This window comes from Erinaceus europaeus, chromosome 9 (genome assembly GCF_950295315.1).
Source record: "Erinaceus europaeus chromosome 9, mEriEur2.1, whole genome shotgun sequence".
Lineage (NCBI taxonomy): Eukaryota > Metazoa > Chordata > Mammalia > Eulipotyphla > Erinaceidae > Erinaceus > Erinaceus europaeus.
This window is the reverse complement of record NC_080170.1, coordinates 39,566,530-39,589,645: the sequence shown is the minus strand read 5'-3', so window position 1 is coordinate 39,589,645 and position 23,116 is coordinate 39,566,530. Positions and strand designations below refer to the sequence as shown.

The window sequence follows — 23,116 nt, the reverse complement described above, 5'->3', positions numbered from 1 at the left end:
TCACCACCTGTGAAGCAACTCCCCTGCAGGTGGGGAGCGGGGTCTCGAACCAGCATCCTTATGTCAGTCCTTTCGCTTTTGTGCCACCTGCGCTTAACCCACTGCACTACCGCCGGACTCCCAACGATATAAATAATGCCATTTCTTTTATGTTTATTCATTGACTTGTTTTTGTAAAGAAGTTTCTATCATCAATTTAAGCCAAGAATGAAAGGGACAGGAACCAAAACCTGTGTTCTCTAATTTAGATCTAGCATGTGTGGTATTATACCCAGGGAAGAAAATTACTCACTTTGAATTTGATAATACGTGACCACAAAGAGTCATAATACCACAAGCTTAGGTCTTGTGATGAGCATGCATATGAAAAAGGCAATAATATAACAGACTGAAGACTGAGGAAAATTCATATGCCATTCTGCAAATAAATTAATAAAAGCTCTATGTAGGACTTGCATGTCTGAGGTCCTATCTTTGCTCCTCAGCATCACTTATGCCAGAGTAGTGCTGCTCTAGTTTCTCCCTCTCATAAATAAATATCTTTGAGAGAAAGAAATGTTTGAGAAAGGATTGATGATGGCACAGAGAAAAGAGAGCCACACAGTAAAAGAATGTATGTACTTTCCCCCATTTTTCTTTCATTTTGGACACAAATTCTTAGTGACACATTTCAGATTAGTCCTTACAATCAAACATAGTCATGGGCATGCCATGATGACTATGGCTTCTGAAGGGGCTAGGCTTTAATTCACTAGGACAGTAAGGAAGGAGAAGCCTTCCTCATCAGCCCTGTCTCTGGAGAAGAGGTACTTGCAAGCAGGAGTTGGGTAGCAAAGGACTTTCCGCTTCTTTTTACAAAGTTTGACTTTTTTGCACTGTATTTTCAGCTATTGCAATCACTACCTAATTCCCTGTGGTTAGATGAGGGGAACGGCATTTACAAGGCCTTATATTTCCATCTTTTATGTAACTCAATAATACTTGCAGGTCATCAGTCATATTAGAAAATATCTTATGATATGTTCTAGATAAAATTCTAATTACTACAGGGATTAATTGAAGAGCATGTCCTGAGGGGGCTGGTTTACTTGAATATAGATGTAAAGATAAGATTGATGGCTCCCCTGAAAGAGGGGAGAGTATTGTCTGGCAGGTCCCTCAAGCTTTTCAAAGGTTTTTTCTCATTTTTTTTAAAGCAGTTGTTGACACATAGGTACAGTGTCTTTTTTTTTTTTCATTTTTAAAGGAAATTATCTCTAAGGAAGGGAAGGATGACTTATTAGGCTGCAGAATCATGAGAGAAATAATCACTGAGTTAATTGCTCATTTATATATCTAATAAATATTTATCTCAACAAGCCTTGCACTGCTGAGCACCAATGAATCAAACGTATAAAATGTGTGAGGAAGAGTTGGATAAGAAAGGTATGATGTTACTGGGGAAATTGATCAACTTGTAGAGTATCAAACATTCATGCTTGAGGTTCCCAGTTGGATCTCCAGCATCACATGTATCAGAGTGATAGACTGGCTTATCTCTATCTCCTTCAGCCTCATGTGAAATTCTCTCTTATATGTCTTTCTCAAATAAAACAAAAAAAAAACATTTTAATTCAAGAGAATAACATATGTTCTGACACCTGCTTAGGTCAGGTGAGGATGGAGTAATGCTGGATCAATAGCCTCACTTTTTTAGTAGAAATATTCATTTTTGTGCTCTGCTTCTAAGCTTTGCATGTTACCCTACAACATTTTTTTCCAAAAGGGCTTGTTATTTTTAGTGTGTGCTTTTACAGACTGCAAGGACATTTTTGAAATAAATGCATATGACATTATAGCAGAAACACCTGTGTTATGTTCAAAAAATGCTCTCACTGAATGAGTAGGAATCATTTTTCCTTTTTTGCCATCAACTGGCTAGCTTTGCCTTTCCTGATTCTCTATCTCTTCCTATGCTTCTCCTGCCATCTGATAAATCTGACCTGATGACTCCTACAACAGGCAAACTCTCTCTTGACAATCATTTTTTTCTCCACTGCCACCCCATAGTAAACCCTTAAAGACGTCCACATGTGCAATCACTACCTCCTCACTTCCTGTTCACTTGCAACCCATTTCCACATGGTTTCCACATATCATCACCCTGATATTGCCATTATGGATCCCAAAACTTCTACGTTGCTAGATCTAATAAGTAATGTCATTGTCTTATCCCACTTTGCATTTTAAACACACACTACACACATGTGCATGTGCACAAAAAAGCAACCCATTTAAAGCAAGTGTGTGTGTGTATACAGACACACAGATCTATGTGTATACATACATATGTGTGTATGCTTTGTTTCCTTACTTAAAGTGGCATGCTGACTTTTCATTATTCTTGAAGTAAAATCTGACATTATATATACCTCACAATCCTTTGTATGCCACTGTCTTCCCGCTCACTGTGCTTCTGCCCCATTGTTATTCTCTCAATTCTAGATTTCTTTGATGTTTTGCTATGAAGATTTTGGACTTCAATAGTCAAAACATCTTTCAGCTTCTTGTTTGGTTCACTCTACATTATGCTTGAAACTATATGCTGTTGTAAGATGTTTTCTAAGGACATATATAAAGTAATTTGCTCTTGGTAACACATTGGTTACTTTTTTCTTTCTTTCTGCTTTTTAAGCAGAGAAACAGAAGAAGAGAGTGTAAGAGACCAGTGTACCAAATCTTCCTTCAGTGTGGTGGAGGCCAGGCTTGAACCTGGGTTGCACTCATGGCAAAGCTGAAAGCTGTGCAAGACCCATACGAACCATTTTTCTGGCCTGTATACCAGCTGTTTTCTAAACTCTAATTATAAGATGTTACTAGTCTATTTGTTTACTTAATTACTTGATATCTTCTCCCATAATATCTTCATTCCATCAGTGAAAAAATATCTACCTATATGTATTTTGTATAACCAGCAGGTAACAAATGCTTAGCACATACATACTCACTGAAAAAATAAACATGTATGACAAAATGTTCTAGTATTGAAATGAATTTTTTCTGTTGGGTTCAGTGGTAGAATGATCAAATATCAGGTCAAGCTATTCTAATATATGAGCCTAATAATTCACATTCAGGAGTGGCCTGTTTGGGAAAGCATGTTACACCAAATGATCTTAATAGATTTCAAGACTTAGTTCATTCACTCTGGGAAATTGTGCATATAACTCACAAAATTCTAGCAGCAAGCTGTGTTTAGTGCTCACTTTAATGTGGTAGCTTGTGATAATTTATAAAGTTCCCTTTTTACTTTTAAAATTAGATTAACATCTGTTTTTTTTTCATTTCTTAATTTGTGATTAATAGTGGGTTTCAAGAATTATAGTGTATAGTTCCACACCACATCCACCACCAGTGTTCTGTGTCCCCACCCTCCCAACCTCTCAAAGAGAGCCACCATAGTTCTTTAAAAGTCTTAGAAGCAATTTGTTTGTTCAGAATCTTGATGTTATTGAAATATATGGAAACTGGATATAAGTCCAAGATAGGAATCAATAACATAAAACATTTATTTCATATTCACAATCCCCACTTTGCTTCTATCAACTATGGCCAGGAAGAAAGAACCTTCTTTTTTAAAAATATTTTTTATTTTTTAATTATCTTTATTTATTGGATAGATACAGGCAGATTTTAAGAGGGAAGGAGTTAAGAGAAAGGGAGAGAGACAGAGAGATACCTGCAGACCTGCTTTATCACTTGTGAAGCTTTCCCCTCACAAGTGGGGACCTGGGGCTTGAACCCAGGTCTTTGTGCACTGTAACATGTGTACTCAACTAGGTGTGTCACCACCCAGACCCAAGAAGAGAGAACTTTCTACAAAGTGACTGTATTGTATAAAGGCTGCATGTGCTTGGCATACTCATCTGTGGTAGATTTCATACTGGTCCAGGCTTGTCTCCATTTTTCTTTACTGTAACCCATTTCATAGATCTACAACATGACTGAAGCTGACAGCGACAGGGCACAATTATAGTAATAACTCAAAAGTAATCTCCAAAATCAAGTGACAAATTCTGATTATGAAAGGGTCAACCCAGTGAATGATCTATAATATATAGTCACATGAATGTGTCTATCTCACTGATGAAGGATTTATATGTTCCCTCATTAGACATTTTTTGCAGTAGCCAGAGCTACACTCAGTGAGTGCAGTACAAGACTGGGTATGTGAAGTCCTGAATTCCACCCTCAACACAGAATAATCCCTTAATCCTTCCTCTTCCTCTCTCTCTCTCTCTCTCTCTCTCTCATTATTTAATGGATTGGATGACAAATTGAGAAGGTAGAGGGAAATAGAGAGGAAAAAGAGACAGAGACACCTGAAGCAACGCATCACCACTTGTGAAGTTTTCCTCCTGCAGATGGGCTTGAACCCAAATCTTTGCACATCATAACATTTGCACTCAATCAGGTGCACCACCACCTGGCACTTTCTCTCTCTCTCTCTCTCTTTCACACACACACAACAACAACAACAACAACAACAATAAATCTTCTGAAAAAAATTGCAAATCCCCAGTGAAATGAAACAATGGCCTGTGGAATACTCCCCATCAGAGACATCCTAGATATTCGGACCCAATTCTATCCAAATATCCAGTCCAATGCTCACACACTGACACTTTCTTTTTTCCCCATTTATTGGGGGATTAATGTTTTGCATTTGACAGTGAATACAATAGTTTGTACATGCATAACATTTCTCAGTTTTCCACATAACAATGTAACCCCCACTAGGTCCTCTGTCATCCTTTTCCAGGGCCTGTACTCTCCCCACCACCCACCCCCAGAGTCTTTTACTTTGGTGCAATATACCAACTCCAGTTCAGGTTCTATTTGTGTTTTCTCTTCTGATCTTGTTTTTCAACTTCTTCCTGCACACTCACACTTTCTAATGCGGAATCAGATACTCAAAAATTATGTTTTTCTGAACCTTCATGTGTGCCACCTATGCACACTGCCTCGTGTTTGCAGGAAAGGAAGAATCTTTTTGGAATTGTCTATTTTCTTTTTTTAATTTTTATTTATAAAAAGTAAACACTGACAAAAAATAGGATAAGAGGAGTGTAACTCCACACATTTCCCACTGCCAAAACACTGTATCCCATCCCCTCACTTGATAGCTTTCCTATTCTTTATTCCTCTGGGAGTATGGACCCAGGGTCATTATAGGGTGAAGGAGGTGGAAGACCTGGCTTCTGTAATTGCTTCCCTGCTGAACATGGGCATTGGAAGGTTGATCCATACTCCCAGCCTGTCTCTTTCCCTGGTGAGGCAGAGATCTGGGGAAGCTCCAGGACACATTGGTGAGGTTGTCTGGTTGGCATCGTGGTAGCACCTGGAACCTGGTGGCTGAAAGAAGAGTTAACATATAAAACCAAACAAGTTGTTGACTAATCATGAAGCTAAAAGCTGGAATACTGCAGATGAAGATTTGAGGGTCTCCATTTTGTAGATAGTTAGTAGGTCTCTTTCAGTTATATTCCAAAGAGCCCATGACTATACTAGTTTTTTGTTTGTTTGTTTGTTTGTTTTGTTTTTTCTGAGCCTGACACCTGATATTCAGGTAGACCCAAGTTATTGAGATGATGTCATGGCTGGCAAAAAGGCTAGAAAGCTGGATAAGGGAATAAAGTAGCTCCCAAATATGGGAGAGGTGTATGAATATTGTTAACTGTAAACCCCATCGATTTGATCTGGGCTTATATTCTGCTTAGGAGCCTATGTGACCTCTGCATCTCTGTAAATCTGAGCTCACATTCTGTGGTCATGAATAGGAACGTTCCAAGCTGCGCCAGTTTCAGGACCCATCTTCTTCAGGTGGAATATAAAGTATGTTGTCCAGCCTCCCTTCAGGGGATAGAACATTCTCTACCATTGTTGATCCGCATTGAGGGCAAGGTCCTATGGGGTCCCACAAAGGGGTCTCTTGTGTTGTTCCTGATGGAAATTACCAGTAACAATGGGGAGAGGAATCTATGGAATTGTCTATTTTCAAGGTCCCATCTCACCTACCTCTCTCCTTCTTCATGAAAATCTGGATCAGGGTTTCCAGTCCCGTGTGAATCAATGGTGACCCATTCTGTGACAAAGCTCTCTTCCTCACAAGAAAGTAAAGGTCATGAGCTTGCTCAGCACAAGAGTGAATGGGGTTTGAGGGCAGTTTAGCTTCATGACCCCCACTTGCCTCAGCCCCTTCGGGTTCTACAAGAAGCCACATGTTTCTCTAAAATGCATAAAAGTGAAGTGTTTTCAAAGTAGAACTTGGACTGGGTTTGGTGTATTGTACCAAAGTAAATGACTCTGGGTCAGGGGCTTGGGGCAGAGGGGGCAAGGTAGATGGTACCTACCATGTCTGGTAGATGGTCGTAAAGGAGGAGGACCTAGACCAAGATTGAAAATGTTTTGCAGAAAAATGAAATTTTATACATGTATCAAAAACTGAATTTACTATAAACCATTAATTCCCCCCAAAATAAAATAGAGATTATAATAGAGAAATAAAATAGAGAAAATAAAAAACATATTAAAAATAATAAAGTATTGTTATATCGCACCAAAGTAAAAGACTCTGGGGTGGGGAGAAGGGTTCAAGTCCTGGAACATGATGGCAGAGGAGGACCTAGTGGGGGGTTATATTCTTATGTGGAAATATTTTGCATGTACAAACTATTATATTTCACTACTGACTATAAGCCATTAATCCCCCAATAAAGAAAAGTAATAATAAATCAAAAAAGAAAAAATGAGGTGTTTTGAGTCACACATCTAGATAAGATCTTGCCTATTTCACCAAATCTCTCTTTGCCTCTTTCTTTCTTGTCTATTGTGGTTGTTTGGGATCCAGGACAGTTGAACCTGACCTTTCAGATATGCTGGGCACCTTGGTGCACACTCAAATGCATGTGTGCACGGTGGGACTGGGGTCCGTGGCCATGTAGGGTCAAAATGGCATCCAGGAAAAGTTCCAGGATTCAGTACCCTGACTTTAGATTCACTGGTGATGAGTTTGAGTCTCTGCAATCCTGAGTGTTGGAGGCAGGAAATGAAGGTCAGGGTTGAAATATCTGCAGTCTACACAGTTTTACAAGTGTAACTGAACAGAAGACACTGATTTTCACTTTTAACTTAGCCACCCTGAACTCGCCATGACCTTTGCTTTGGATCTTCCTGGTTATGTCAATTTTGCCATAGCAACACACGCCATGGCCTTCACTTCAGTTTCCCATGTTATTTCTACCTAGCTATAGCTACTAGAAAAATAAAAATTAAAAAAAAAATCTTTTCACCAGTTGTATATGTGACTGATAATAATGGAGCCAACTGCATACAGAAAGCAGACAAAAATGTCCAGCTCAAAGAACTCCTGATGCAAGTCTTGGACAATATTTCATTTTTACCAACATAGCAGGTCAGATAGAAAATACTGCCCAAAAGATGATCCAGTGACTTGGCCCCTTCACTATCACCAGCCTACCACCCCATACCTAAGCTCCTCTTTCTTTCTTTCTTTCTTTCTTTCTTTCTTTCTTTCTTTCTTTCTTTCTTTCTTTCTTTCTTTCTCTTTCTTTCTTCCTTCTTTCCTTCTTTCCTTCCTTCCTTCCTCTTTCTTTCTTTCTTTTTTCTCTTTCTCTCTTTCTTTCTTTTCTTTTTTATCTTTATTGGACAAAGACAGCCAGAAATTGACAGGGAAGGTGGAGATGAGAGACATCTGCAAGGGGCCAGGTGGTGGTGCACCTGGTTAAACACTCACATTACAGTGTGTAAGGACACAGGTTCAAGCCCTTGGTCCCCATCTGCAGGGGAAAAGCTTCATGAATGGTGAAGCAAGGTTACAGTTGTCTCTCTTTCTCGCTCTTACTCTCCTCCACTCTCAATTTCTCTCTGTCTCTATCCAATAAATAAATAAAAATATTTAAGAGAGACTTGTAACACTGTTCACCACTTGCAAAGCTTGCCCCCTGCAGGTGAGGACTAGGGGCCCAAACCTTTGTCCTTGCACATTGTAACATGTGTGCTCAACCAGGTGCACCACCACCCAGCCCCCCCGCCCTTCTACTCCTATGAATTATAACCCCGGGGGGATGGGGTCTTCACACGATCTCAATTCCAAACCTGTTGCACATTAAACTTAAGTGTTAAGAATAAAGGAATCTTACTTAAGAGAAGCCTTTTCTCCTTTACTGTGTCTGTCACTTTCTCACTTTCTTCCTTGAGTAATAAGAACAGCAGACCTACTTGTAATATTGAAGCTGGGGAGATCGGTAGTGATGGACGTTCTGTCCCATTAGGAATATCTCTGTAATGCAAAATTCCAAGTGATAGCACACTAGGATGCTTTTGTCTGTTTGCTGGTATTAAAGAACTGGTATAAAAAGAATTATCGAGCCCCTACTTCCCCCAGTTCTGGAACCCTTGGACAGGGCCCACTTTCCCGTATGCGTCTCCCAATCCAAACCAAATAATATTGCATCCACCGATCACAACCTAACCAACGCAACCATTGCCACCTCAACATGCTTCACCTCAGACTGTGTCCAGAGACTTCACGTGTGGAATGACAATCCTTCAGCTTCATTACTCGGGTGAGACCTTTCCTTTTATAGTACACTCTAATTTCATCTCAGGTAGTTCACTTTCTAACAAAGTCCCATAACCTAGATATACACCAGTTTCTGTGAGAGAGAGCTTATGTTCACACGTATCCATAAACTACTGCAAAATATATACCTGAAAGCAGAAGTACATTAGAGTTTGCAGTGAGTACCTCCCTAACACTTCCTCTCCACTATTCCAAGCTTGGGATCCATGATTGCTCAACAAATTGTTTGGCTTCGTATGTTAACTCTCTTTTCAATCACCAGGTTCCAGATGCCACCAGGATGCTGGCCAGGCTTCCCTGGATTGAAGACCCCACCAATGTGTCCTGGAGCTCAGCTTCCCCAGAGACACACCTTACTAGGGAAAGAGAGAGGCAGACTGGGAGTATGGACCGACCAGTCAACGCCCATGTTCAGCAGGGAAGCAATTACAGAAGCCAGACCTTCTACCTTCTGCAAGCCTCAGTGACCCTGGGTCCATGCTCCCAGAGGGCTAGAGAATGGGAAAGCTATCATGGGAGGGGGTAGGTTATGGAGATTGGGTGGTGGTAATTGTGTGGAGCTGTACCCCTCCTACCTTATGTTTTTGTTCATTAATCCTTTCTTAAATAAAAAAATTAAAAAAAAAAGAATTATCGGTATGCCTGTGCTTGTGAAGTGTAAAGCAGGGCAACCTACAGACAGTGGGAAAGGTTGGTTGCCTGGCATTGTGCACCCTCACTAGAACATATGAAGATGAACGCTGGCCAGTGGTTCTATTACAGACATATAATGAACTTCTCTATAAACATGACATTATAATGTATGGCAAACAGGAAGAGCAAAGAGTATAAAAAATTATAAAATATAAAATGTAAAAATATTCTAACCAAGTGTTTAGCAGCAAATGGTTATTTCTTCTGAGCTTTACAAGTTATTTACATATAATTCTAATACCTAACACTGTGTTCAGGAATTTTTTCTCTCATTTTTTCAAGAGGGTCCCTCAAACTGTGGATATTTTTGGAGCCTCAAACTCCACCCACCTCACCTACCTCGATACACACATCTTTTATAAATCAGCACAATTCCCAGTTATCACATCAAGAAGAAATAAAAGGAAATGGCTTTGTAATAAGAATATACACCATGATGGATGTGACAGCAGTTGATGTAGCCAGAGCAGAGGCAGCAGAGTTGGTGACACTGTTGCTACCAGTCATCTGGCCTCCCCAACAGTGAGTCACTCGAATGTTGTCCCAGGAGAAGCGAAGAACAGAGTAGCTTCTCTCCTGTAAGATCCAGTATACACACACACACACACACACACACACACGTATAGAAGATGCAGTGTATTTATTTGTCTGTCAGTTTCAGGGCTCAGATATTTGGAAAATGTCTGACAGGTCAATCAAAAGATTGGCAGGAGCAATTGGATCTTTATTTTGCAAGCCCATCCTGCTCAGTGCAATCCCATCCCCAAGACAAGCAACCACAATATCTCCTCTGCAACAGCCCAGTCCAACACACATGTAATACCATGGATGTATGCTCTCTTATACCTGCTTGCACATGGCACACATATATGCACTTGGGTACGTACACACAGACTTTGTGTAGACCTTCTGCAGGCATTAATACAGTCAGAAAGTCTAATTCCAGCTATCCTCATTCCAGACCCCTACTCATGCCATCTCACCCCAATGCCTTGGTCACAGTACTGTCTAGCCAAGTCCTATAGAATTAGAGGTTCAAATTTTAACTATTAAAATGCAAATGTTCTTGGCTGGGCTAAGACCTCCACTTCCTTATCTGTGAACAGCTTAAAATGATTCCTTCAGGAGAAGCTGTTTCCATTTTCTCAGTGTGTAATTCTGTAAAGAAGCATAAAATAGACCTAGTCTATACTGCTTTTGACTGGGGGCTGAGGTAGTTTCTTCATCTCTATGGCTTATGAGTGAGGTTGTGGGACCTGTTCCTCATAGCACAAAGCTCTGGGGGTTCAGCTTACATACCCCGTGACATATTTTTGTTTCTGGACACCATTTTTTTTGTCCTTTGGAGGAATGGACAGGATGATGGGGAATGTCCTTGCTGTTCTCTAATCTAAAGGTTCCTTTTAAGTGTTTTAATAGCAGTAATATTGAATACAGCCTTTGCCTTGTACCATCCCTGTCCTAAAGGTCATTATCCTAAGGTCATTCATTTAACACAATACCCACAGCCAAGAGCAGGTCACACAACACCCTTCCAGCCAAGAGCAGGTCAATAAGCACAGAGAGGGCGTGAAACTTGGCAAGAACCACAAAGTCAAGTTGAACCAAACTCCTGTTCAGAAGCTGACAATTTACTAGTCTTACTCTCTATCTCTTTCAAACATGCATGGGATGATGCATTGTTGTTCCTTTCCTTTTGAAAATTTAATTTAGCAAGCTATCATTTGAAGAAGCTGCTTTTATACCATCATCCCCTGGGAGAGTCATCCCAGCAACTGACAGCTCACTTCTCACTATCCTGAAAAGAAGGGTCATATCCCTAATGATGTCAGATCCCAAAGGTCTGGGCTTAGACTGTTGGCATGATTGTGAGGGGAGGACATGGCCAGAGATTGGTAACTTGTGTTGGGCTTAATTCCAGCAGTTGAAGCCATTCTGGAAACAGGAGAAACAATTGTCCTAGAATGGGAGGATGGGCAGGTGAAATAGCTCATTTGGATAATGTGCAGCCTTGCCATGTGCATGACCCAGGTTCAAGCCTAGCCCTGCCACATTGAAGGAAGCTTTGGTGCTATTGTGTCTTTCACTCTCTGCCTCTCTCTAAAATAAATAAATAAATAAATACTCACAAAAATGATAGGTTAGGGAGTATTTGAGGGGAGATCTGGCCCCTCCTTGATTGACCCCAAACCAGCTCCTGACTTGCATGTCCTGCTTCACCCCATCTGTAATAAAAGGCCTGCACTCTTTGGGGGGAGTGAGGCTGGATTTGCATAAAGGCCTCCAGTCTTGGCTTGGTCCACAATGCAGTCTCCATACAGAAGCTGTGTTACAAGGTCCTGAATTTCTTTGGCCAAGGCAGCACCATGAATACCTAGAGGGAGGCAGGAAGGCCAGGCTGAGTTCTGGTTTCTTGTGGAACAGCATGTCATCCTAGTAATTGGGAAGTTCACTCTGGGGCTCCATGTTGGGGCCTTGATCCTTTAACAAATAAAACATGGTTCATCACCATACCAAAAGCCAATACTGACAGCATCAGGCTTGATATAGAGGAAAGGGTATGTTTTGAACTTGGAGAGATGAGTTTGAGGGTGCCTCCCTAGGAGCAAGGTTTGTGATAGACTCACTCCAAAGTTGCCATCTCCCTGGTTGGAAGGTGAGAAGGGGAATCTATTGGGAGAAGGGAAGTATCTTTGATGGCATTGAGTGGTCTCTGTTAGACTTGCTGCTGACAGAGGAAGGTAAAACAGAAAGCCTCCCCACTCCCCAGCCCACAGTTCCCTGCACTTCTTTATCCAGATCTGGATTGCTTGATGTGATTTTAATTCTTATCCTACTGCAAAGCACCCAAAACAGGGTTTCTGGGAGCTGAAGTGGGAGGAAGAGGCTCAAAGAATGTGATGAAGTAGCAGGATGTGTTGTCAGGGAATAGAAACCACTTGCCTTTGGGTTAGAAGACTCACACATGGCTTTCTCTTGTCCTCATGGGCCACCACACTCACATCCCTCAGTTTAAATTATTAACATTTCAAAAGAGAAACCACTTGCCAAAACCAGACACTTCCTGAGGCCTGTTGATGATGATTTCCCTGGTTTACAAGGGAACAGACAACCTTCTGACTGGGCTTAACTCTCCTTCAACAGTCCCACATTAGCCATGTAAGTGGGTCCTGCTTGGGTGCTGAGTCAGGCTGTCCAACCCCTCTGAGCTGGTCCTCCTGTCCATGCAGTGTAGACAGGACCTGCTTCATGGTGTTGCTGTGAGAAACATCATATGATTTGGCACCGAGCAGGGTTTGTGCCTCTCAATAATCAGTTGTCCTATTTCAGTCTGCTGCCCTGCACCCCCTTTCCCAAGCTGCACACCTTATGGCTGTATATTGATTGGCGGCATCTGAGAGCCCGCTGGATTTCAGGTGCATGTGTAGAAGCAGGTGGGGAGCAGGGGGGTGAATTTCCCTGAGTTGCCCAATGAGACACCACTGGCTGTGAGCATTATCTGCAGAGAGGCAAGTTCAGACTCAGCTGATGAGCCACCAGATAGGACCCAAAGTACGTTTCCTTCTCCTTTTTGTTCTCAAGTCTTGGACTGTCCCACACAGCTTCCCGGGGCTTGGGCACTGCCTGTCTTTCACCATGGACGCTTCCTGCCTACTGTGGGCAGCTCTGCTGATCTGCTGTGAGTAAGGGCCCATGATGCGGGGCAGGTGGGGATAGTCCTGGAGTAACTTATCCAAGGTCAAGTGAAGCCCCCGGAAAACTGCCCAGGGACTCCACAAGAGCAAGGCCAGGGAGCAGAGGAGAGCCACTGAGCCACACTAAGGGACAATTGGGAGGGAGAAGCCCTTAGGGGCAGAGAGTGAGACTCAGGAAGGAGAGAAGCTCTCCCCCTCCAACCCTAAGGCAGCTCTTGGAGGATGTTTGGCCTTCATCACCCTTTGGATGTGACAGACATCCCTCTGTACCCTCTGCCCAGAGTCCCAGCAGTTATGGGGCATTTATTTCCCCTCTCTATGTTTTTGCAGCTCTAGGTAGCACTCCAGCAGGTGAGTCTTTCATGCTGCCCCATGTCCCTCTCCACACTCTTGGGGTCTATAACCTCCATTTTCCTGTCCACTGTGTTGTCTGCTGGCCACTCCACTCTCCATTCTGCTCACCTTTAAGTCCATGCAACTACTTTTGTGCTAGCCTCCTACACCTGCCTCCCCCACCTAGAAGCTTCTGCTTGCCTCATTCTCTACCTGCCTTCCCTCCTCCCTGGATGCAGCTGTGCCTTTGTGGAGCCTCTAAATGCCACACACCCTTCCTCCACCATCAGTCAGTGCTCATACCTGTCACCATCAGTGCTGAGGCTCAGATGAAGTGTAGTTGTCAGTCACAGTCAGCAGAAGTCCCCCAGATCCCAGTCCTACCTCTCTCCAGGATCCCCTTCCCCATCATTACCTGGCTCCCTACCTTCTGGGCTCAGCACTCCCCCCCAACACCATATTCACACCCACTCCTGCACTCTGCTCCAACATGCTCTGTGGGACTAACTTCATACCCTTACAGAACTGGAATTTCCTCTCTGCAAGGTAGTTTCTCATCCGATTTGTGAAGCTGGATGATGCTTCATGTCCCATCTCATCCAACACGGTCACCCCCTCTCCCTCCTCAGTTCTGGAGACATTGAATGAACACCTGCTACATTCAGGTCTCTGTACCTGAAAAAGGATCACTGTTCTCTTTAGCAGATAGCAGAGCTGATTTCAGCAGAGTGTCCCAGCACCACATGTCAGATCTGTTGCTTCATTCTTCATGTTCTGCATTGCATCTTGTCTTTCTCCCTCATCAAAAGTTCCCAGTCCACCCTCCCAATGACACCCCCACTTCCTCTTCTCTTTTATGCTAAGGGTGGGGACAGTCTGTCACTGTGCACTTCAAGGTAAACTGACTGCTGATGGGGAAACCTCATCCTGGAACCTGGACAGTTTCCAGTTACTATTCCTTCCCTCTGTATCTCTTCCTGCAAGTCAATCACAAGGCCATGAAGAAATTGAAGATATCCTTGACTCCACCCTGGAATAGAATATTTAAGGGAGAAAGTGTGAGGCTCACATGTCACTGGAATGATAGCCTTCAAGATATCCCCACGACATGGACCCACAACAACAACACCTTAGTAGTGACAAATTCCAGCCTGGAAGTGGTGAACGCTAGCATCCGGGATAGCGGGGAGTACAGATGTCAGATCGGATCTTCTGAAAAGAGCAACCCTGTGTCCCTGTATGTCTACAGTGGTAAGCTCAGGAGCCTGGAGACATAGGTTGTGGTGTGTGTGTGTGTGTGTGTGTGTGTGTGTGTGTGTGTGTGTGTGTGTGTCAGGAGGGGGTAGCAACTCCTAATATGGGAAGGAAGCCAGCTGGTCTTGGAGCTTGCACAAAGGTGAGGAAAGCATCTGCTGTCCATACCCAGGACCCTCACCCTCTTCTCTGTCTCCCTCCATTTTCCAGTAAGCCCTCTTTCAATGTCTGACCCTCTCTTCTACTCTGTTTCCCCTATGTCTTCTCTGTATGTTGCAGATGTATTCGTGGGATCAGACAGCAGGTTGGGTCCTTGAGTTGTGGTTGTGTGTCTGCAATCAGTTCTGAGGGCTTGCTCTGAATTTCCACATGCCCTCCCCTGCACACCTGGCTGCACTTTGGAGGCTCTCGGAAGCATTCTCCCTGGTCTCTGTTTTCACTTTGGAACAAGTCTACCCAGACGCCATCTTTATCTTTTTCCAACTGCCAGCAGTGAGCTCAATGCTTAGAAATATGGGGGGTCAGGCCTAAAGGAACCCAGGGATGATTGTTTGGATATGGTTAGGCCTTGCTATGATTTCACTTTGCATCTGAAATATAAATATATCTTGAAGTACAAACAGATTTTACATTTTCTTCTGGAGTGAAAAGGAATGTTTCAGCAACCACAGGCAAACTTCAAATAAAAATGGGAGCTGCAGAGAACAGCTTCCTTACTTCCACAGGGCAGATTCTAGAAAAGTCCTCAAGGATTGCTCTGAAATAAGAAAGGCTGTACAACTTGCTCATATTTCTGTTCAAAATTCTTCTCTGGTGGATGGAGATTCAAGTCAGTTCTGTTCACCTCTTAAAGTAACACTTGCATAAAATTTCTCTCTCTCTCTCTCTTCCTTTTTCTTTTTTTTTTTTTCCTTTGTCATCATTGAGGCTTCATTGCTCCAGGTCAACTTTTTCAGCTAGAAAGACACAGACAGAGAGAGAGAAACACAGAGGAAAACAGCACCGTACTGAAGCTTCCCTCAGATCAGTGGAGACTGGGTTTGAACCAGGGTGGTGCCCATGGCATGTGCCAAGCACACTATCTAAGTGAGCAATCTTGCTGGCCACTACTCTGTCTCTTGTCTTCCCCTAATTCAGTGTGAGGGAACAGACAGGGCCCTGGCCTCTTGAAGTATAGCACAAATTAGGAAGAGAACATGAAAGACTCACACAAATAAGGAAAAGTATAATGTATGCCAGGAGGCAGTTTGGAGGCCAGTTTTGATTAAGTAAGTGGCTGGTTGCATTCCTGTGAAGTGAGAAAGAAGAGATAGATGCTCTTTGGGGCTCAAGCTCCAAGGCCAAGTGCCATCCCTCAGTGGCAGGGACAGTGCTGTGGATCTGGCCAGAATCTGAGTTTCAGGCCATATGTGGATGAGCTTAGCAGAATGGGCCTAGACTCGCTTTTAGGAAGAGAGTGTATCTATCAATGTAGAAGACAGATGCTAAGCATTCTACTGGGCATTTAAAATAGAAGTTAACACTGGAGTCCTATTTTCTCTTTATCTGATATACTCTTTGCTTGGCCTGTCATTCAGTTTGCATCTCCCACTGCCCACTTCTCCCCTGGTTGTTAAAGTCTTCATGTTCTGCAGGCTGGCTACTTCTCCAGGTCACCCCAGTGGAGGTGTTAGAAGGCAATCCCCTTTTCATCAGATGCCACAGCTGGAGGAATTTGGAAGCCAAAAAGGTGATCTACTACAAGGACAGCATGGCCCTCAAGTACTATTATGAAAACCACAACTTGTCTATTCAAAAAGCCTCTCTGGAAGACAGTGGCAACTACTATTGCCAGGGCCATATCCATAAGAACAACTACTCATCCACCTCCCTTCACATCACTGTGAAAGAATTTGAAGGTGAGAGAGGGAATAAGAAGATACCTGAACCCTGGGCATTTGGGCAGCTGCATGTGGGGAGGGATAATGTTGGTGTACAGGGACAACTTGGAGAGTCTCCCCAGATCGGCAGTGACAAGTCAGGCTCTTAGGTCTCCTTATTTCTCCTGGAGCTTGATTGTTCCCAGGGTAGCAAGCATGCCTGCTGGAGTGGCAGGGTTTTTATGCAAGTGCTAGAAATATGGCCATATGTGTGAGACTGGTTTCTTGTTTTTAAATTTTTTGTTTATAAAATGGGAATATTTTGAGTGTTCACTACTGAGCAAGTGTAACTGATTACAGTTGCCATCTTAGTCTCAGTCATCTGCTGATCCCAGGGGAGAGCAGTTCTAGTTAGGGTCAACATTGGAGGAACAAGTGTTAGAAGCTGTGAAGGGTCTGAAGTCATGTACCACAGCCAGGCAGGGAGCTAGGGAAGGGGAAATCATGTGCTCCTGTGGGTGCTGGGGGGGAGAGTGGGGACAGAGTAGGGAAGGCAGGTGGGCCACCAGGGAACTGAGAAAGTGACTGATCTTCCCAAGTTTCCTGTGAGTGAGGGGTCTTTCCCAACTTTTTCTAGAAAAGAGGAAGTGGGGCGTTGTGCTGGTCTGACTTTGTTCGTAGTAACCTCTGAAAAAGCCAAATACCGGAAGCCAGAATGAAGGTGAATGGCAGGACTCTGCTAGCTCCAGAGACTCAGACACTATATCACTGTCTCAGAGACATCAGTGATCTTACCAATAGAAGAGAATTTGATCTAGGTTTTATTTATAATCCTATGTAGAGCTCAAATATATAGAAGATCTTGTTCCTAGAGATTCTGATGTGATAGTTTTGAGCAGCTGGATGATAACACCATTTTTTTCTTAAACCAAGGTACTGCTCAGCTCTGGCTTATGGTGGGGCAGGGTATTGAACATGGGACTCTGGAGCCTCTGGCATGATAGTCTCTTAGTATAGTCATTATGCTATCTACACTTGCCCTCTCATCATTTTTATTTATTTATTAAAGGAGGGGGGGTGGAAGAGAGAGAGAGAAAGAAGGATGCCACTCTGGCATATAGAATGCCAAGGACTGAACTTGGGACCTTACACATGCAAGTCCTGTGCTCTACCCACTGTGCCATGTCCCCAGGTACTGCCATCTGTGTGTATAAAGCAAGTGTCTACAGATGGAGACTCACAGGTCTACGGGGCCTCTGAGTAGTATCTGGTTGTAATAATCTGGGACTCCGTTACTGTAGAGTCATCACAACCACCAGAATTTCACAAATAGAACAGCAAAGTTGCACAGTAGTGAAACTAGAGGCAAAAGTAAAGGTGATCTAGTTTGCTGCAGGTGTGTGAGGAGTGATCTGTTGAGTGAGAAAGGGTCAACTATGACCCCTATTCTCACCTCTCTCCTTTCCACCCCCCCAAATTATATATATATATGTCAGCTTTTCCCAAATAAAAGGGTCCTGTGGGTACACTGGTTAGTGGAGATGCTAGATGAGGGTTGTGATATTGTGGGGCCCCACTGAGCAAATACCAGGAACTCAAATTCAGAATCTCTGCTCCTGGGTACACTGTTGTACAGAAGCTCATGATCAGGCTGAGAACATCTCTATGGAATGTTTCACCCAGATATTATTGCTATAGATTTATTTTATTGTATTTTTGATAGAACAGAGAGAAATAAAAAAGGAGTAAGAAATAAGAAGAGAGAGAGAGAGAGAGACCTGCATTACTGCTTCACCATTCATGAGGCTTCCTCCTTGCAGGTAGGGAGCAGGGACTGAACTTGGGTCCTTATTAATGTGAGCACTCAGGCAGGTACACCATACCTGACCCCTCATGCCTAGAGATTCTGATGCAAAGGCATTGAGCCTCTACTTCTACTTCTAATATACATTTTTCTTCTTGTTGCCTCTGGATCCCCTAAACTTTCATAGATTCCTTAATGGTCATTTACCAGCTACAACTTCTCTTGCGCTTGTTGGTACTGATTCTGTTTGCTGTGGACACTGGACTGCTCATCCTAACTCAGAGGCAACTCACAGATCTCCTGACATACAAGAGGAACAGGAGAGGCAAAAGGCAAGCAGCCTACAGTCTGAAGTCAGACAGCAAAAAGGACTGAGCTTCCTGCTCAAGACCCATTTGCCTTGGCGGTTTCTCTCCAGCACAAGCAACTACTCACACAACCAGCCCCCCCCCCCCCATATAGTTCACAATGTCTGCAGAGCACTCTTCATTCCAGACCTCACACAACAGCTTCCTCTCCTCCATAACCCAGTGACATGCCATAGCAGATGCACAATAAAAGAAACAAATGAAAAGAATTTGTAGATTCATTGACTGAATCAGAGTGTCATCTCCACCCCTCATGATTTTTCCTGGTCTGGATGAGTACCCCAAACAGTGCTAAACTAATCAGCACAGTCTGATCATAATGTGTGCATATGTAATGCATGCATGGAGGGAGTTTCACTGCTATGGAAACAAGGTTTGTTTGTTTGCCACCATTTTTCTTTCTTTCTTTCTTTCTTTCTTTCTTTCTTTCTTTCTTTCTTTCTTTTTTGGATAGGACAAAGAGAAATTGAGAGAGGAGGGGAAGATAGAGAAGGAAAGAGAAAGATAAGACACCTGAAGACCTGCTTCACTTGTGAAGTGTCCCTCCTACAGATGGGGAACCAGGGACTCTAACCCGGATCTTGGGAGCTAGGGTTTTTATACTCAATACTGTGTGACTTCAAGGAGGCCAGAGAGTGGATATGGGAGCTGTGATGACAGGGAAGGTCATCAATACCCTCCCTTTTTTTTTTTTACTTTGGGTAATACAAGGAAGATGACTTATCAATGTGATACTGACTTTGACACGTGTGTGATAATGGTTCACTCTGGAAAGCCTGGGACTTGCTTTGGGTCGGCTTTTCTGATTTAAACCAAAATAATAAGGAGGTACTTCTAGAAAATACCTACTTAGTGAAGCTTCCTGATGCTGGCTTAAGGCAACATCAACATCTGTAAAGGAGAAGTACATAAGGCATCTAAGCAAGTCTAAACATGTGAGCTTTACTTGTTTCACTTTTGCTTCTAGAGGCAGAACCATGAGATTCTGTATCAGACATGGTCTCTTGGCCACTGCTAGTATGAGTCTAGAGTTGGAAGGGAGGGTAGGGCCATCTGTGAGGTCCATACACTTAAACTCTTGTCAGCTATCTGTGAGCTTCTAGTCTTTGACATCCCAGTTTACCCTTGGGATCTCCTCTGTACTTCCAATCTCTTACTAAATATGCCCACACTTTTCCATAGGCCAGGTCTTCTCACATATAGTTTTTGCTCCAAATCAGCTGCCATCAATCATGATCCCCAATAGCTGGAGGGAGAGGGCTGTTTTAAATCAAGTAAGCTGCTCACAACTGGGCATACGTTGAAGACACATACACTGGCTACAATGAATAGAAAGTGAGCCAGAGGTCCACATTCTCAGATCGCTGGGGAGTTGAGTGCTTAAATAAAGACCCAGTTCTCCTTGGTCAGGCGGTAGCCTAGCAGATTAAGTGCACATGGGGCAAAGCGCAAGGATAGACTTAAGGATTGCAGTTTGAGCTCCTGGCTCCCCACCTGCAAGGGGGTTACTTCACAGGTGGTGAAGCAGGTCTGCAGGTGTCTCTCTCCCCCTCTCTGTCTTCCCCTCCTCTTTCCATTTCTCTCTGTCCTATCCAGCAACAATGACATCAATAACAACAACAATAATAATAATAACAACAATAAAACAACAAGGGTAACAAAAGGGGGAACAAGTAGTATCCAGGAGTAGTGGATTTGTGGTGTAGGCAAGCCCCAGCAATAACCCTGGAGGCAAAAAATAATAGAACAAAAATTTTAAAGTAGCTAGGAAGTCTATTAAAAATAATGATAATAAAAATACCAAGTTCTCTCATTAAGTGGGAAATGGGACCACAGGTCCTTCCCTGGAGCCAGAGTTGGGGGTTCTATGTTGAGAACAGCAGACACCAATAGCCAGGGTTCCTGGAGGTTTTAGATAACAGTAGGGTCTTCTGCCTTGGTCATGTGATGATCAGGGACATTCAGGGTCATCAGGTATTCATCTCTACACCCTTGACACCACACACCTCTGATCCCCTATTTTCCAGGACCCCAAATTTACCTGAATCACTCCCTATACTATATTTTTTCCCTTCAGGAAAATTGGATGACATGGGCTTACTAGTACATTTTCTAGCTCCTAGCAGATTTTAAACCCTCGGTGGGAACAGTCAGCAACCTTGCTGTGTGGCAAGGCCTCCAGACCTTAAGGAGGCTGACATTTTTCATAGGTAAGATTCTGAGCACCAAGGCATAACTCCTTGAGAATGCCAAGAAAAATTCCAATTTTCACTTCTTAACCAGCTTCCAAGAAGCTAACACTGCACTGCAGCCAAGCAAACTGAACCACAGCCAGTACAGCAAGATCAATGACAGCACAAATGGTCTGTTTCTATGAAAGGATGGGAGCCACTCCCCTCTATCCTCACTGGAGCAGAGCGGAAATGAACATTTGACCTCTTTACTTGTCGATTGTTATTCAGAAATAGGGCTTGGACTGTGATCCCAAGGACACAGACTGTGCAGCAGAAACAGAGACTTGGTGTAGAAGTTTCATGGTTCTCTTCTGCACACTACCAAAGTGAAAGGAAGCTTGCAAAATTGCACTGAGGGGGCAATTAGAAATCTGAAGCAGGAGGGGCAAGGCAGGGTGAACTGGGCTAAGCATGTTACTATGTATAAGGATCCCAGCACAAACCCCATCCCCCACCTGCAGGGAGGAAGCTTCAAGGACTGTGAAGCAGGTCTGTAGGGTCTCTCTCTCTCTCTCTCTCTCTCCTCTCCTCTCCTTTCCTTATCTTTGTCCTATGAAATACAAGACAAGGGAAAAATGTGAGGCAAAGGTGTCATCTCAGGGGACACCATGGAGCTGGTGATCATCCCTCAACAATTGCCTCAAATTGGGGTGAGGAGCTGTCTTTATATGCAAAAACAGACTAGGCATGAAGGCAGCCTGCCCTGCAAAGTGGGGCTTTGGGGGAATCAGATCTTCCCAAGAGTCATTCCAGGGGATGAGCCAGAGGCATTACTGGTATAGAGGTGAGCATAGCTGGCTTCCAGGGAATGAACCATACCAACTGCTGGTATGAGTGAGGCTGGTATCACTCCTACCTCCTAACTTGTCATCTAGACTAAGCAGAACTACTAAGAATGAACGTGTGGCACCTGGAGACAGCATAATGGTTAGCAGAAGACCTTGGTGCCTGAGGCTCCAAGGTACTAGGTCAAGTCCAAACACAACCATAAACAAGAGCTTAGCAGTAATTTGGTCTCTAAATATCTTTCATTTATTAAAATAAAATGAAAGGAAAACACTTATAACACTTATTTGGGGGCTAATCTTATAAAAATGGAGTAGCTCTATCATTTCTAGAAATCTGGTAATATAGATTAATCCTTAGCACCACCATGAGCCAATGCTCTAGTCTCTCTCTCTCTCTCTCTCTCTCTCACTCTCTTTCTCTCTCTGTATCTAGCTCTCATCTTGGATGGAGTTTGAAAGAATCATGTTAAGTGAGATAAGCCAAAAAGAGAAGGATAAAATAAGATAATCTTGCTTGCAGGCAGAATTTAGGAAACAAGAATAGAAAGGGGAAACATAAACTAAGAATTGGATGAAGATTGGTGTAATGTAATGTACCAAAGTAAAGGACTCTGGGGAAGGATGGCAGGCAGGCAGTCTGGGGTGGGGAGGAGAAGGACAGGGAAGGGGTCTGGTGTCCTGGTGCATGAAGATGGAAAGGACCTAAGTTGAGGGTGAGAGTGTTTCCCAGTCACCTACATAGTAAGATAAGAGTTTGTACCTATGTGTCAATAACTGTTCTGTAAATCATTAACCCCCAATAAAATAAAAATAAAATATTTTAAAAGAACACAAATATATTTCTTATTTTTCTCAGAAGAGTGAATGGTTTTATCATTTCTAGAAATCTGATAACACCTTAAAAGCTCTCTCTTAACTCTTGTCTATGTTTGTTTCTTTTTTGTTTATTTATTTGTAAATGTAGACACTTTGGTACCTTGTGGGAGTTGAGCCTCTTCACTGGCTATTCCAGTCCTGGTTCCCTGGTGACTGTCACAGGTGGCCCTTGCTATGCAGTCACACCATGGGGTCAGCAAAGCTGTACACCCAGGAGCCCTGTCTAAGACCTGAGCTTTCATCTATTCTGGACACAGACACTGTAAATGAGAACCACTGCCTTCCCCTGGCACTTGTAGTGCTCAGACAGGAAACACCTGTAACTCAGGTCTGTGTTAGGAGAATCTCAAGAGAAATTTCTAAAGACAAGCCTCTGCAGACTCAGGCATTTACTGGGAATTTTTTTTATTTAGGTCAAGCTTCAGATTTGTGTTCATTAATACAAGTCCTCAGCCACTGCAGTTAAAGTATTTACACTTATAACACTATTTCAAAGAATTGTGTCTATTCTGCAAAAGGAACCACATTTTTTTCCAGGTTCCTTCCAACCCCCAGCCTCTTTGAGCAG

At 43.1% G+C, this 23,116-nt stretch overlaps 2 protein-coding genes across 3 annotated transcripts in view; one reads left to right on the top strand and one right to left on the bottom strand.

Annotated features, from left to right (window-relative positions):
* LOC103120221 (olfactory receptor 10J1-like) overlaps positions 1-23,116 on the bottom strand; it is a 44,212-nt gene that overhangs the window by 14,722 nt on the left and 6,374 nt on the right. The gene's annotated exons all lie outside the window — the stretch shown is intronic.
* On the top strand, positions 12,896-18,841 carry FCER1A (Fc epsilon receptor Ia). Of its 2 annotated transcripts, XM_060196954.1 has the most exons (5): positions 12,896-13,016; positions 13,363-13,383; positions 14,350-14,616; positions 16,254-16,517; positions 18,470-18,841. In XM_060196954.1, the coding sequence occupies exons 1-5, from the start codon at positions 12,974-12,976 to the stop codon at positions 18,655-18,657; spliced, it is 783 nt and encodes a 260-aa protein (XP_060052937.1). In that variant the 5' UTR covers positions 12,896-12,973; the 3' UTR covers positions 18,658-18,841. The 2 variants fall into 2 exon arrangements, with proteins under 2 accessions (XP_060052937.1, XP_007530660.2); XM_007530598.2 differs by lacking the exons at positions 12,896-13,016; positions 13,363-13,383 and having other exon boundaries at positions 14,212-14,616.